This window comes from Rhincodon typus, chromosome 15, assembly GCF_021869965.1.
Source record: "Rhincodon typus isolate 14 chromosome 15, sRhiTyp1.1, whole genome shotgun sequence".
Taxonomy (NCBI): Eukaryota; Metazoa; Chordata; class Chondrichthyes; order Orectolobiformes; family Rhincodontidae; genus Rhincodon; species Rhincodon typus.
Window position 1 is genome coordinate 28,943,133 of NC_063346.1, and position 15,996 is coordinate 28,959,128.

The 15,996-nt window shown below is 41.1% G+C and overlaps 1 protein-coding gene across 8 annotated transcripts in view; it reads left to right on the plus strand.

The window, feature by feature from the left end:
* Positions 1–15,996, plus strand: part of klhdc4 (kelch domain containing 4) — a 100,144-nt gene that overhangs the window by 41,474 nt on the left and 42,674 nt on the right. For all 8 annotated transcript variants that reach the window (XM_048605724.1, XM_048605729.1, XM_048605731.1 and 5 more), the window contains 2 exons: positions 1,755–1,847; positions 4,272–4,431. In XM_048605724.1, coding sequence (XP_048461681.1) covers positions 1,755–1,847; positions 4,272–4,431 — 253 coding nt within the window. The remainder of the gene's footprint in view (positions 1–1,754; positions 1,848–4,271; positions 4,432–15,996) is intronic.

Genomic DNA, 15,996 nt, shown 5'->3' on the forward strand with positions numbered 1-15,996 from the left:
CTATAAGGTATGGGGAGGCCTACCTTGGCATTGAAAATCCTGGCCTATGTTTTTTGCTTAGCATACCATGATAGCTAAAGTTTACTGTTAAAGCAGATGAGATTTATGTAATTTGATTATTTTACTCTAAACATATTTAAGTATAGCCCAGTGTTCTCAATGGAAAATGAAAGGCTCATTGGATCCAGAGAAAGATGGTTGAACTCGAGCAGAAGCTGATATTTTGGAGATGTGAAATTCTTATAATAATGGCAATGTCTATATGAGTTTTTCCAATTCTTATAATTTTATTTGCAAAGATCCCAAAGTGATTTGTAATACTTGGGTGGGTAAAAAAGAAATTTAGCACTATTTGTTATTTCTAGTGAAATTCGAAGCATCTGTGTAAAGAAGGCATTTAGTCTTGCTATAAATATCAGCTAACGGAAATTATCCTCCTTTGTGGCATCATACTTTCCAACAGGAAGTCTTTTCATTTGGGGTAGGTTTCTTTTTCCGAAAAGTCATCCGAGTTACATTATTATGGATAGTTTTACAGATGAACAGTTATTGAATATGCATGAATGATTTTGTAGGAAAGGATAGAAAACTAAGCATATTGAAGTTTATGAAAACCTTTCAGGAAAATCAGGAACCAAATTAAAGGATGTTTCATCATTTTAATTTTATATTGTAGCCATGCAACTTGGTGTCAATAGCAACGATTTAACCACTCTTCTCTGTTACAGTTAATTCACTTGAATTGTGTCCTTTGGGAAGTCTGCCTGAATGTGACAGTTTTATTTTGTGTGGTATTTACAACAAGAACTTTAATGGCTAGGACAGACAATTTTAACTTGAAATCTAGACTTAAGAGATTTCCCACGTTCAGAGACAGAGCACATGTGTATGTCTGTGTTACATAGCTTGTTTTTCCTGGAACAGGTGATGTTAGCCTGAAGCCAGAGTTTATATCTTCAGGTCTGGCACCCCACACTAATCATCGCTGACTAGGAATTACTTCTATTTTTATCACCCATCATTGGCATAAAATCATAGAATTCCCATAGTGTGGAAGCAGGCCTTTCAGCCCATCAAACCTACATTAACCCTTCAAAGAGCATCCCATCCAGACTCACCTATCCCTCTATCCCTGCCTTTGCCATGCCCAATCCACCTAACCTGCACATCTTTGGACTGTGGGCGGAAACCCACGCAGACACGGGGAGAATCTGCAAACTCCACATAGATAGTTGCCCGAGGGTGGAATTGAGCCAGAATCCCAGGCGCTGTGAGGCAGCAGTGCTAACCACTGAGCCACCATGCTGCAAGTTGAACGGATTTGCAGATTTGCATTCAATCTGGCTGTGACTGCATTATGAACACATTTTCAGTGGCCATCAAATCCTGGAGTGAGATTTGAAGCACGAGCTTCTGGCAAGGTGATGCCGTAGCTGAAGACCTCCTGTGAATAAAACCATAGAGACTGGGTTGTTTCAGTGGAGAGAAAGATATTCCTCTTAGTAAGTTTAAATAATTCAATAAGCCTGTAAAGAATTATGTTGATCAGTGATATAATTTTAGTACATCTTAGTAAAAGACCTCTGAGTTATGAAGATGTTGTCCTTCTATGATGAAAATCTTGCAACTGTTCTCACTTTCTATTCCTCCTATTGAATCTTCGGCACAACTTGTAGTTTGGAAGCCATTAAGGGTCTTTTGGCTTTACTGTTTTATGGTACTTTTAACTGTCATATAACTTTTTTCATTATTAGGGCCACTGGTGGACCATCAGGTAGAAGTGGACATCGGATGGTTGTTTGTAAGAGACAGATCTTGGTGTTTGGTGGATTCCATGAGAGCACAAGGTAAGTACCATTTTGAAGATAATTGTAGTTCTTGACAAATGTTTACTTAGCACCAGTACCAAAGCCAGATTTTTATGAACTCATTTACAAAAGTTATGCCATGAGCACTGTTGAAGCTTCACTTGTTGCAAACATTTTGGTCAATTCTACCACTGTTTTAGAATTCAAATTTTTTCTTCTGTAATAAAGACAAAGCAAGAGCTACAAGGGAAGTTAGAAATGCAGGTTTAATTTGATGTTGACATGAATGTTAAACAACTTTAAGAACAGTATTTTTTTTACTTGTAATGTGAGGCAATTGTCTTACTACGTAATGAACTGATGTGATGCATTTGTCCACTTGTGAGTATTAAGAGTATTAAATTGCCCATAATTTTAATTAGTATCTTGCTAGGTACAGTAAAATCTTTGCATTGAACTTACCAAAAATAAAGTTCAAATTGGCACAAGGAATGTAAAACTGTAGAACCATCTAAACCTCTGTCATTGTAGTACCATTCACCCAGAGAGAAGTACAGAAATTAAAGAAAATTAACTGGATTGTCCATTGATTCTTAAATCTGTGTTATGAATGGCGCGATGAGTGTGTTGGTAATCAATCCCCACTACTCCACAAGTCATAGCAAAGTATGTCTTTTTTAATCACCAAAATGATCAATTTGTTTCTCTATTACTCTGACCTAGAATAAAAGATACTTTGCCAGGTTACTTCAATGAACTGAAATAGAACTTATTTATTTTAAGCAAACATATTATTTAGGCAAGTGAAAAACTAGTTTAAGATAATACAAAGAAATAAGCAATATTCCCTTGATCCCAAACATAGACAAGACAATTCATGTCTGCAGGAATCTTGTGAGTTTGAAAAAATTATTGGCGAGAAAGGAGCAACATCCCTTTTGGTACGAGTTAAGAAGATAGAAAGGGTTCACTTCTCAGTTTCTCTAATTTCTCTCTTGTTAATATCAGATTGCCGACAGTTGCAGATGATGAAACATCTTTTGACCAGTTTTCAGATTCGGATGGAAAACCGTTACAAACATTGATACTTAAATTTTATCAGGATTTACAAATACTTCACTGAGACAGAAACTTGCTGGTTTTGCTTTAAGGTTTGTTCCTTGCAGAGAGCTGCTTTTTGGCTGCAAGTTTCTTCAACATTTCACACTTGAGGCCTCTGAAAACATGCAGTGACTCGACCCCAAAGGCTGTTGTTAGACAATAACCAGCACAGATCCAAAACTTTTATGTTTATTTGTCTATCATGTAATTAAGCCATTGAAAAATCTTATTGAAAAGACGTCTATTGAACTCTTTCTTGCAAAATTACCTGTTTTTCCAGTAAACTGATAATCTAGAGTTCCTTTTTATCTTCTGACTTTTAAGGCTGAATTTCACCAATAATTTGCTAAGTGTCAATTTCGGGGTGTTTCTTGGATGGGTTCTCTCCATTTGCTCTGGCATGTATGCACCATGCTTCTGTGCTGCTGTTCTCTTGTGCTACCAGCAGCAAAGGTACTGGCCACTGCCAGGACTTTCTGGGATTACCAGAGCCGTATTTAAACACCAGCAGCTCTTTGCAGTTGCATTATAGGAAGTGATACCCCTGTGATGGCCAACAGAAGCAAGCTGGCACTCAAATTTTCTTGACAGCAAACTGCAGGTCTTGGTGGACTGGGAGATGGAGTGAAGTGCTGCCCTTTTCCCTCAGGTCTTCTAGAAGAGACCATAGCACCAGACCCTGCTAGCCTTGTCACCGACTTTGCTAAACTAAAGAAGGAAGGAATTCCAAGAACAAATGATCCACTGATGAGATTGTTCACGGTATTGACACACAATATTTCTTCTGTTTCAGAAAGTAACTATTTGTGAAGGATTTCTTCAGCCAGAGGGTGGTGAATCTGTGGAATTCATTGCCATGGAAGGCTGTGGAGACCAAGTCATTAAGTGTGTTTAAAACAGATTCTTAATTAGTAAGCGGATCAAGGATTACAGGGAGAAGGCAGGACAATGGGGTTGAAAAACATAACAACCACGTTTGAACGGTGAAGCAGACTCAATGGGCCAAATGGCCTAATTCTGCTCCTATATCTTATGATTTTGTTATAGTCTTATAAGGACAGATTACCTCAATTGATGTTAGTTGTGCAAGTCTCATTCAGAATAAACATATCCAGCACTTTCATGGTTCTGTTCTGCTTGCGTGACATGTTCAGTTCCTGTATTTCTGTGTTTCTGTTTAACAAGATTTTCGTGGTATTAGTGAAATTTGATCTGCGCATTGAAATAACTCCACAGAGGCTGGTATCCCATTATTCTACTTAATTGCAGTTATAAATACAAATTAATTGGATAATATTATACTCATGGTTAGCTCCTCACCATTTAGTCAGAAAAGGTTTAATAAACAATTCTTTATTTCAGGGACTTTGTTTATTACAATGATCTTTATTCCTTTAACTTGGACACATTCACATGGTCAAAGTTATTTCCATCTGGGACTGGTCCATGCCCTCGCTCAGGTTGTCAAATGGCTTGCACGACAGATGGCAATGTGGTGATATATGGAGGTTATTCAAAGCAGGTAATTTGTTCATTTTTGTGAATCTTCTGTTTAAGTTTAGCATAAATCAACACCAGAGACAGTTATATAACAGTAACAATTGCCTTGAAGAATTTATAGACATCTCGTGTAATTTTCCTTTGATTTATTTAAAAATGTTTGATTAGGAGATAAATATTTCTTGTATAACAGTTAAGATTCTGGATATCTTAGAATTGCAGTCATCATTGATTATCTAACTAGTCTTGAGAAAACTGATAAGGCCATTAGGGAAGGAAAATAGAGGAAGCTCAGGGAAAGCTGCAGTAGACTTGGGGCTACAATTGATTGATGAAAATAATATGCTTCTCTGACTAAAATATGTTTCTATTTTAGTCACTGGTAGTATATAATTTAAATGCTTAGTAATTGGTGTTGTCATCTTTAGCGTCAGTATTGTTGGCTTGCCCCATGGTTAATTCGATTGAAATTTTAAGTATTGATGAGATGGAAAATCCAGTAAATTCCAGTAGGGAGGTGGTAGGAGCCATACAGTTAGCTTCATTGCTAATGAATTAAGCAAGGGCATGAAGATAAAGACCCTGACAACGTCCTCACTGTAGTACCTGATTTATGCGCCAAAGTTAACTGCTCCTTAGCCAAGCTGTTCCAGTAAAGTTATGACACTCAAATCAATTTAACAATGCATTAAACAATCAATGTAATCCTGTTGACATCTCCCAGTCACAGTGCAGTTGGTGTTGTGCAGATGGACAAAGGAGGAAGTAGTTGAGAAAATGGATATCATTAAAACAGATGAAAAATCTGGCAGCATTCAAAGTGGAGAAGTACGTCAGTTTTTCTGGATCATAGCCTAAGTTGTTGAGGGAAGTGAGAGTGGAAGTTGTGGAGGCTTTGACTGCAACTTTCCAATTATTTTAACTATGGAGATGCACCAGAGTGCAAGAAAGATCGCAGATGTTGTATCTTTGATCATAGAGGTTGCGGGTGGGTGGGGAATGAAGTAACTACAGGCCAGTCAGCTTAATGTTAGGCGTGAAAAGTGTTTCAAGGCCACTTTGAAAACTGTGGGGTAAATCATGTTTGACTAACATAGTTGAGTGAGGAAAGCTTGAGAATCAGAAAACCCTGATCTGAAGTGTTTGGGGAAAAGAACCAGGGGTGAAATGAAGAAGAGTTTTCATGTATGCAGTAGATGGTAGGGCTCTGGAATAGTTGCTGGGATTTGTGGTGGAGACAGATTCAATGGTGGCTTTTGAAAGGGAGTTGGATAATTATCTGAAGGGAAATGGCAGGAAAGTGGAAGTAGCTGAATTGCTGTTGGAGAACTGACACAGACTCCATAGTCCACGTGACCTTTTTCTTATTGTAATCATTGTATGGTTCTTTCAAATAACAGGAACGTTAATGTTTATAAATTTAAAGAGACATTTCAGGAAGGACCAGCGTAATAAACTTGTTTGTGAAATTAAAGCCAATGAAATTAAATGGGAAGTGGCAGCATAATTACAAAATGCAAACCTGCAAGCAGAGGTGAGTAGTTGTTTTACAGAAAGGAGGAGAGTAAGCAGTTGTGTCACCTTCTGTCATTTTTAGAACAAGTGCTCTTTTTGTTATGTTAGTGGCCTAGACAAGTGTGTGTCTGTGTCATCTCCCAGGGAGCGGAGTGAAGGCGATGCAGTTCCAGTGGCAGATGAAGGGAGATTGCGGAGGCAATGATGAAGGGTTTGGGTCTGGATTGGGTGAAAAGAGCCAGTGCAGTGAAAGGGAGTGAGGTTCGGGTCCAAAGTGGATGAAGGGGAAAGAGGGTCTTGAGCGGGAGGAGGGGAGCAAGCCAGAAGCAGGTCCAGGTAGCAGAGGTGGCAGATCCCATGGGGAGAGAGACAGGTGTCAGGTCAGGGTCTAAGGGGTGTAAGGGGTCTGTGGAATTTAAGTTGGGGGTGTGTGAACTAAGTCAGGGGTCAGTTGATTAGTTACTCAGGAGTTACACAATATAGTTACTAGTCTTACTTTTCCTGAGGAATTATTTGTTTGATTTCATCTGAACCCCCTCAATTCTGCGATTTAACTAAACTTTCAGAGGGTTCCAGCCAGGAAAACTGCCCAGGCGTAGGAGAATCTTCAAATTTCTAGACAGTTACTTTATGGTTTGCTATGTTGGGATTCTGAGATGGTTTGAGGTGTGTATACTTCAATGCTAGAAGTATCAGAAATAAAGTGGATGAACTTAGAGCATGGGTCGGTACTTGGAACTACGATGTTGTGGCCATCACAGAAACCTGGGTAACTCAGGGAGAGGAATGGTTGTTGGAAGTTCCGGGATTTAGATGCTTTAAAAGAAATAGGGAGAGTGAAAAAAGAGATTGGGGAGTGGCATTGCTAGTCAGGGCGCGTATAGCAGCTACTGAAAGGCAGTTTGAGAATGATATGTCTACAGAGTCAGTTTGGGTTGAGGTCAGGAGCAAGAAAGGAGCAGTCACTTTGGGGGTTTTTTACAGACCCCCTAATAGTTGCAGAGAAGTAGAGGAGCGGATTGGGAGGCAGATACTGGGAAGGTGCAGAAGTCACAGGGTTGTAGTCATGGGTGACTTCAACTTTCCAAATATTGATTGGAAACATTTTAGTTGTAATAGTTTAGATGGAGCAGATTTTGTCCAGTGCGTTCAGGAAGGATTCCTGACACAGAATGTAGATAGACCAACACGAGGAGAGGCCACTTTGGATTTGGTGCTTGGTAACGAACCGGGCCAAGTGTTAGACCTGTTAGTAGGAGAGCATTTTGGCGGTAGCGATCATAATTCTGTTTCTTTCACGATAGTCATGGATAAGGATAGGTACATACGGCAGGGTAAAGTTTACAATTGGGGGAAGGGTAATTACAATTCAGTTAGCCAAGAACTGGGTAACATAAATTGGGAACAGATGCTGTCAGGGAAGAGCACCACAGAGATGTGGAGATTGTTTAAGGAATGCATACTGCATGTGCTCGATATGTTTGTCCCTAGCAGGCAGGGAAGATGAGGTCGAGTGAGGGAGCCACGGTTCTCAAGAGAGGTGGAATGACTGGTTAAGAGGAAGAAGGAGGCTTATGTAAGGTTTAGGAAAAGAGGAACGGAAAAGGCTCTAGAGGGATACAAATTAGCCAGGAAGGAGCTGAAGAAAGGGCTTAGGAGAGCTATAAGGGGGTATGAGAAAACCTTGGTGGATAGGATCAAGGAAAACGCCAAGGCTTTTTACACTTATGTGCAGAACAAGAGAATGACCAGAGGGAGGGTAGGGCCGATCAAGGATTGTAAAGGGAATTTGTGCACAGAGCCTAAAGAGGTAGGAGAGATCCTTAATGAATACTTTTCTTCAGTATGCACAACTGAGAGGGACCTATTTGTAGAGGAGGGTGTTGTGAAACAGGCAGGTGGGCTAGAGGAGGTTGATGTTAGTACAGAAGGTGTGCTAGGAATTCTGAGGAAGTTGAAGATAGATAAGTCCCCGGGGCCTGATGGGATTTATCCAAAGATTCTATGGGAAGTGAGGGACGAGATCGCAGGGCCTTTGGCGATGATCTTTTTGTCCTCGCTGTCCATGGGTATACTGCTGGAAGATTGGAAAGAGGCAAACATCATTCCCTTGTTCAAAAAAGGGAACAGGGATAACCCCGGAAATTACAGGCCAGTTAGTCTTGTGTCAGTGGTGGGCAAATTTTTGGAAAGGGCTCTGAGAGACAGGATTTATGATCACTTGGAAAGGCACAGTTTGATTCGTGATAGTCAGCATGGATTTGTGAGGGGTAGGTCATTCCTCACAAACCTTATTGAATTCTTTGAAGAGGTGACCAAACACGTGGACGAAGGTGGAGCAGTGGATGTGGTATACATGGATTTAAGTAAGGCGTTTGATAAGGTTCCCCATGGTAGGCTCATGCAGAAGGTAAGGAGGCATGGGATAGGGGGAAATGTGGCAAATTGGATTCAGAATTGGCTGACCCTTAGACAAAGGGTGGTAGTGGACGGAAAATATTCAACATGGTGCTTAGTTACGAGTGGTGTACCACAAGGATCTATTCTGGGTCCTCTTCTATTTGTGATTTTTGTAAATGATTTGGATGAAGGAGTGGAAGGATGGATCAGCAAGTTCACGGACAATACGAAGGTGGGTCACGTTGTAGACAGTGCGGAGGGCTGTTCTACGTTACAAAGGGACATTGATAGAATGCAGAGCTGGGCTGAGAAGTGGCAGATGGAGTTTAACCCTGAAAAGTGTGAGGTGATTCATTTTGGAAGGACAAACTTGAAAGCAGAATACAGGGTTAACGGAAAGATTCTTGGCAGTGTGGAGGAGCAGAGGGATCTTGGGGTTCATGTTCACAGTTCCCTGAAAGCTGCCACCCAGGTGGATAGAGTTGTTAAGAAGGTATATGGTGTGTTAGCTTTCATTAATAGAGGGATTGAGTTCAAGAGCCATGAAGTTATGCTCCAGCTATACAAAAGCCTGGTTCGGCCACATCTGGAGTATTGTGTCCAGTTCTGGTCACCTCATTACAGGAAAGATGTGGAAGCGTGGGAAAAGGTGCAGAGGAGATTTACCAGGATGTTGCCTGGAATGGAGGGAAGGTCTTATGAGGAAAAGTTGAGAGAGCTAGGGCTTTTCTCTTTAGAACGACGAAGGATGAGAGGTGACTTGATAGAGGTGTACAAAATGATCAGAGGTATAGATAGAGTAGACAGCCAGAGACTTTTTCCTAGGGTGGAGGTAGCTTTTACGAGGGGACATAGTTTTAAAGTGAAAGGAGGTAGATATCGGGGAGATGTCAGAGGTAGGTTCTTTACTCAGAGCGTGGTAGGGGCGTGGAATGCATTGCCGGAGAGGGTAGTGGAGTCGGCCTTGTTAGGGGCATTTAAGCGGCTATTAGATAGGCATATGGATGATAGTATAAGGTAGCAGTGGAGGTTAGATAGACCTTAGGTTTACGTTAAAAGTTCGGCACAACATGGTGGGCCGAAGGGCCTGTACTGTGCTGTACTGTTCTGTGCTCTATTCCACAGAGACCCCTTGTGCAATTCTAATCTATGCTGGAATAACGACTGTGTGGCCAATGGAAACTTCAGGATATTGAAATAAATATATAATGAACCTAGTATATGTGGTCTGATCAGTTTAACCTTGCTGATGAGAAAGCTTTTAGAAATAATGATTAGAAGGAACAGCCACTTGGACAAAGGTAGATTAATTAAGAAAAACCAGCATAAATTTCATTTAAGGCAAATGTATTTAACTGTATTTCGAGAAGGTAATGGAGAGGATTGATGAGGATAATGATGTTGATGTGTGTATGGTTGTTCTAACACTTTCACTGAAGTGCCATATGACTGGCTTATCTGCAGTTTTGAAGTTCATAGTTAAATTGGGAAACAAATGGCAGATGCAATTTAATGCAGCGGAGGCTGAAGTAATTCATGTGGAAGAATGAGGAGAAGCAATAAAAACTAAATTGTGCTATTTTAGTTAAGGAAAATAACTGCATAAAATCTTGGAGGATGTGTTGAAATCCAATCACACTCAAATGGGAATTTTTCTTCTGGAGATTAAAAATAGGTAGAGAGACAGTTATCATCTATATCATAATTAAATTTGCTAATGACTTCATATATTTATTGGATTTCATGTTGTACATAATACGTGTGAAGAATTAATTTTACAAGGGCTCCAATATTGAAATTTGCTGTTTGCTGCATGGCATATCTTTGACAGTTACTTCAATAAAATATTATTTTATTTGTATAAGGTGATGGAACAAAATACAGCGTTACAAGTTAATTCATACTTTTCACTTGCTGTTGTTTGCCAAAATGCTGGATCAAAAGTTTATTAATCTTTAAAGTAATAGTATGAATAATCAGATACGGAACAAAATTAACCTATGTCAGCTAGCCTTGAACTTAATGTTTTGATCACCATGATAGGAAAAGTGTATAAAAACAGATTCCACAAAAGCTTAGATAACAAGGTGTAGAGCTGGATAAACACAGCAGGCCAAGCAGCATAAGAGGAGCAGGAAAGCTGACGGTTCATTTTCTGAAGAAGGGTCCAGACCTGAAACGTCAGCTTTCCTGCTCCTCTGATGCTGCTTGGCCTGCTGTGTTCATCAAGCTGTGCACCTTGTTATCTCAGATTCTCCAGCATCAGCAGTTCCTACTATCTCTTCCACAAAAGCTTTCCATGTTCATTTATTTTGATCCTCATACTGATGATTCCACAGGTCACAGTTTTGTACTTTTATACGAGGCCTTGGAAATCACAGGTGAAATCTTAATCACAGTGTTCGATGCTTGTAATCCTATTGTCATTTATATAAATGATTTGGTTGTGAACATAAGAAGTCTGGTTAGTAAGTTCGCAGCTGACACCAAAATTGGAAGTGTAGTGGACAGCGAAGAAGGTTACCTCAGAGTACAACGGGACTTTGATCAGATGGGCCAATGGGCGGAGGAGTGGCAGATGGAGTTTAATTTACATAAATGTGAGGTGCTGCATTTTGGAAAGGCACACCAGGGCAGGAATTATATACTAACAGTAAGGTCCTGGGAAAGGTTACTGAACAGAGAGACCTCGGACTGCAGGTTCAGAGTTCCTTGAAAGTGGAGTTGCAGGTAGAGAACAAGGTGTTTGGTATACTTGGTCAGTGTTTGGAGTATAGGAGTTGGGAGGTTGTGTTGTGGCTGTACAGGACATTGGTTAGGCCACTTCTGGAATACTTTGTTCACTTCTGGTGTCCCTGCTATGGAAAGGGTGTCGTGAAACTTGAAAGGATTTAGAAAAAATTTACAAGGGTGTTGCCAGGGTTGGAGGTTTGAGCTGTAGCGGGAGGCTGGATAGGCTGGGGCTGTTTTCCCTGGAGCATCAGAGGCTGAGGGGTGACCTTATAGAAGTTTACAAAATCATAAGGGGCATGGATAGGATGAATAGCCAAGGTTTTTACCCCAGGTAAGGGAGTCCAAAACTAGAGGGCATAAGTTTAAGGTGTGAGGGGAAAGATTTAAAAGGGATCTAAGAGACAACGTTTTTATGCTGAGGGTGGTGCATGTATGGATTGAGGTGCCCAGAGGAAGTGGTGATACAAATACAACATTTAAACAGCTTCTGGATGGGTGCATGAATAGGAAGAGTTTAGAGGGTTATGGGCCAAATGCTGGCAAATGGGACTAGATTAATTTAGGATATCTGGCCGGCATGGACGGGTTGGACTGAGGGATCTATTTCCATGCTGTACAGCTGTATGACTTGTTCAGATATGTTATGACACATATCTGGAGTAGGCAAGACTTGAATGTGGAATTCTGACCTACAGCTAAGGATACTACCACTGCGCTATAAGAGCCATTCAGCCACAGTTGTAGATATTGTTAAATTACCCAGTCCAAATATGTTATTACACACAGAATCACAGAATCTGTACAGTGCAGAAAGAGGCCATTTGGCCCATCAAGTCTGTACCAACTCTCCAAAGAGCATCCCACCTCCCTGCAACACCACATGGGTTATTTTTAATATAACCAATGCGCCTAATCTGCACATTCTTGGACATTATGGGACAATTTAGCATGGCTAACCCACCAAACCTGCACATCTTTGGACTGTGGAACGGAAACCATAGCACCCGGAGGAAACCCACACAGACACTGGGAGAAAGAGCAAATTCTACACAGTCACCCAAGGCTGGAATCAAACTGGGGTTCCTGGCACTGAGGCAGCAGTATTAACTGCTATGCCAATGTGCCACCCACACTTCTCGACCAGTTGAGACTGGCTCAGAGATAGGGACACTGCCACTGCACTGCACAAGCTGTTTAGCTACAGTTATAAGCTTTACACGTGACACACTCATAGAAGGTAACACCTGGTGTTATTCATGGTACATCTGAATAATTACAGTTACAGAACCATTTCCAAGAGGACTCAGCTAATTTCGTAGAAGTCATCATAGAATCCCAACAGTGTAGAAACAGGCCCTTCGGCCCTACAAGTCCACACCAACCCTCCGAGCACCCACCCAGACCCATCCCTCTATAACCCACCTAATCTACACCATTCCTAAACACTACGGGCAATTTAGCATGGCCAATCCACCTAGCTTGCACATCTTTGGACTGTGGGAGGAAACCAGACACCCGGAGGAAACCTACGCAGACACGGGGAGAATGTGCAAACTCCACACAGACAGTCGCCCGAGGGTGGAATTGAACCCGGGTCTCTGGCACTGTGAGGCAGCAGTGCTAACCACTGAGCCACCGTGCCACCCCGGTGGCACAGTTAATTTCTCATTAGTCTTGCCATTTTGTGTATAATTTGGTGTTTTGGCCTGAATATCCTTCTTTTCCAGTTAGCTGCTCTGTGTTTGTAAACACAATTTGCATTATAGCATGGTAAAGTGGAACCTGAATGTAGTTCTAGAATTGTGGAGAATACTGACCTCTGACTGAATGCCTTGAAAACCAGATGAAACAGAGATGAGCTGTAGTCCTCAGGATATAGGCTTGCAAAGTTTTATTTCAAGAAATATTTCCGTTCCATTAACCTGGTGAAAATTCACATGCTCTGAAAGAATTAAGGCAGAGCAATCTGGGTGGATTATAACAGTGTTATAATGAGTCATTAATGAGTTTAGAATGAAGGCTTCTACTTTTGATATTAGATTTTTTAAGCTTTCTTTGACTCTTTTTAGCTCAGTTGATATGATAGTGCTTTCTCGAACTTTGAGTGTTCCGTTGTCAAAATAGAAGTAACTTTAATATCTTTCCTTTATTGAGAGGTTGTGCAGGAAAAACAGCAGTCTTCACAAACCAGCATATTAAGTCAATACTCAACTCAAAATCTGTGTCCTGAAGCAAAATTTTAATGGGGACTAGATTTCTACTGCCATTTAACAAGTCACTTGAGTCTTGATTTCAATTGTTGATCTTGGCACTCATTTTCTATACGTCAGTAATATTAGGACTCACTTGCCCTCCATCCCTGTCTCTGAACCTTGAGTTCAATTTATCAGTTTTCCAAGCTGATTTCATTTTGCTATGCTGACTCTAACCAACCACAGGACAACTCTGGACTTCATTCTATTGTCTCCATTCTCTTGCCCATTTATTATCAGGATGTATCAGTACTAATCTTTTTGTATACCTCAATTATATAGCCTGAATTTTTCTGTGTCCTGGTCTGTTAGGCTCTGCTGTGAGCTTGAATCCCTTGCTTCTTCTATTTTCTGGGGGTGTTTTTCTTTCTTTTTCGCCCCCCTTTTTTTTTTTCCTTCATTTTCTTTGTTATCCCTCTTGGGTTGGCCTGCCGTCTCACCATGCCTCCATTCATTTTTAACTCTTTGTGGGGCTCTGCTGTCCAAAATGCCTACACCAATTCTACAGCATTCCTCAGCATGCAAACTCTGCTTCTGCTACCCCAGACTTGCCCTTCTATTTAATGAGCTAACAACTTCTCTGTAATCCACCTATGGTATGTTCTGAAGGGCCCATCAAGACATCTATTCCTGCCTCATTAGGGTTAACAACTTCCCTTACCAATACCTAGCCAACACTTCCTCCCAGCTCACCTGAATTATGTCAATCTTTTTGACCCTTTGGACTCTGCCAGTAGATCACCTGTTAGCTCCCTGTACTTGTGAAATTCTTCACTTCAAAAGTCTTCACTGTTTGTTAGTTATTACAGATGATTGCATTTATATCATGGCCTTAATGGAAACCTGGTTAATAGGTGATGACACTTTCCCTCTTTAATAATACTTGCCTGAGCTTTCATTTAAAATCCTTCTATCTACTATCAGTCCAAGTTCTATATCAAGTTTTGTCAGCAAGGTATTTTCACCACTTTCCTCCCTTATCCTCTGCGCTGGATGTCTTCTCATCTTCAGTGATATCAATCTCTATTTCAATTCAATTTCTGTGCTCTGCCTCCTTTAAGTTTACTATCCTTCTATCCTCATTTATTATCCATTTTTGTATAAACTACATTACCCATATTCATGGCGATGCCCTTTCTTTGTCATATCATGTGGCCTCTACAGCTATTATGTCAATCACAGAAAAGGCCATCTCTGGTTTGCACGTTGAGGAATGCTGTAGAATTAGTGTAGGCATTTTGGACAGCAGAGCCATCTCTGGTCACTTCCTTGTGTAAAGAATGTGTACTTTTTTTTGTATTTTTCATTGTGCACTGAAATGGGATTGTTTTAAAAACCAAGGATTAGAACCATCATAGAACCCCTACAGTGTGGAAACTGGCCCTTCAGCCCAACAAGTCCACGTCGACACTCAGAGCATCCCACCCAGACACATCCCGCATAGCCTACCTAATCTACACATCCCTGAACACTACGGACAATTTAGTACGGCCAATCTACCTAACCTGCACATCTTTGGACTGTGGGAGGAAACCGGAGCACCCAGAGGAAACCCATGCGCATACGGGGAGAATGTGCAAACTCCATACAGATAGTTACCCGAGGGTGGAATCGAGCCCAGGTCCCTGGTGCTGAGAGGCAGCAGTGTTAACCACTGAGCCACTGTGCCGCTCACTCTGAAAATTAGTCAGCAATGAAAAACTAGCGAAGGGCAGCTTGACTTACCTGACCGGGAGTCGATCCTGGGCCGCGGCGGTGAGAGTGCCGAATCCTAACCACTGGACTACCAGGGAAGGCTCCGGTTAGCGCATTTGACTGTTAACCTATTGCACCGCACAGATGGGCAATTATGGAAAGGTTTGCTGTACTTTTAAAAATCAAGTTACCTGACACTCATTGCAAGTGCTTTTATACTGCTGTTTGTTCAAACTGTGGGAGAAGTCTAATTGCAGATGAGCTGGAGACCAGAGTTGTTATAGATAGATTTTTGCCCAGCAACAAGTAGCTAATTAATCTGGGGAATGGTGACCCATTGTCAATGACAAAGGCATTCTGCCTGCCAATAACTAAGATTGGCTCCCAGGTCACTGAGTAGTTTACTGGTGTCAATGTTTGGACAGAAGCCATTGGACCTCTAAGAAAGGAAGCAGCTGTCTTTTTTTTTAAGAAAAAAACCTCAAGCCTGAAGAAAGCCAGTTTATTTCCCTTGTCACTTACTGTATGCTGTGGCTTTGATAATGTCTCTGGCTTAATTGGTTAAGTATGAACCAGTCATCTTCTGCAAGCAAATGAAAGTACCTGACGAAAGAAGTTAAGGAGCAGCAGATTCTGAAGAGCCAAAAGGCTCATCTCCGTGAACTGTGTGAACAGTGGCCATTGAACAGCCTTCCCAGTCTTTACCTCCATCCATGTTAGACGTGTGTATGTGTGTGTGGGGGGTGGGGGGGAAGTTTTATAAGGGCAGTTGGAGTTTCAATTAGTAGAGTTATATGTTGACAGCTCATAATTGTTTGTTTACTTATGGATTGAATCTATTTATTTGCAATAAAGGTAATTCTTTGTAGGTGGGTAAACCTGGTCAGCGCTTCCTGTCAACTTGGGTCTAAAAGACAAGTAAATTGGGGAGTTTGCATGCTTTTTCAAAATTTCAACTTCCATGATGATTCCAAGAATAGCAAGGCTTGATT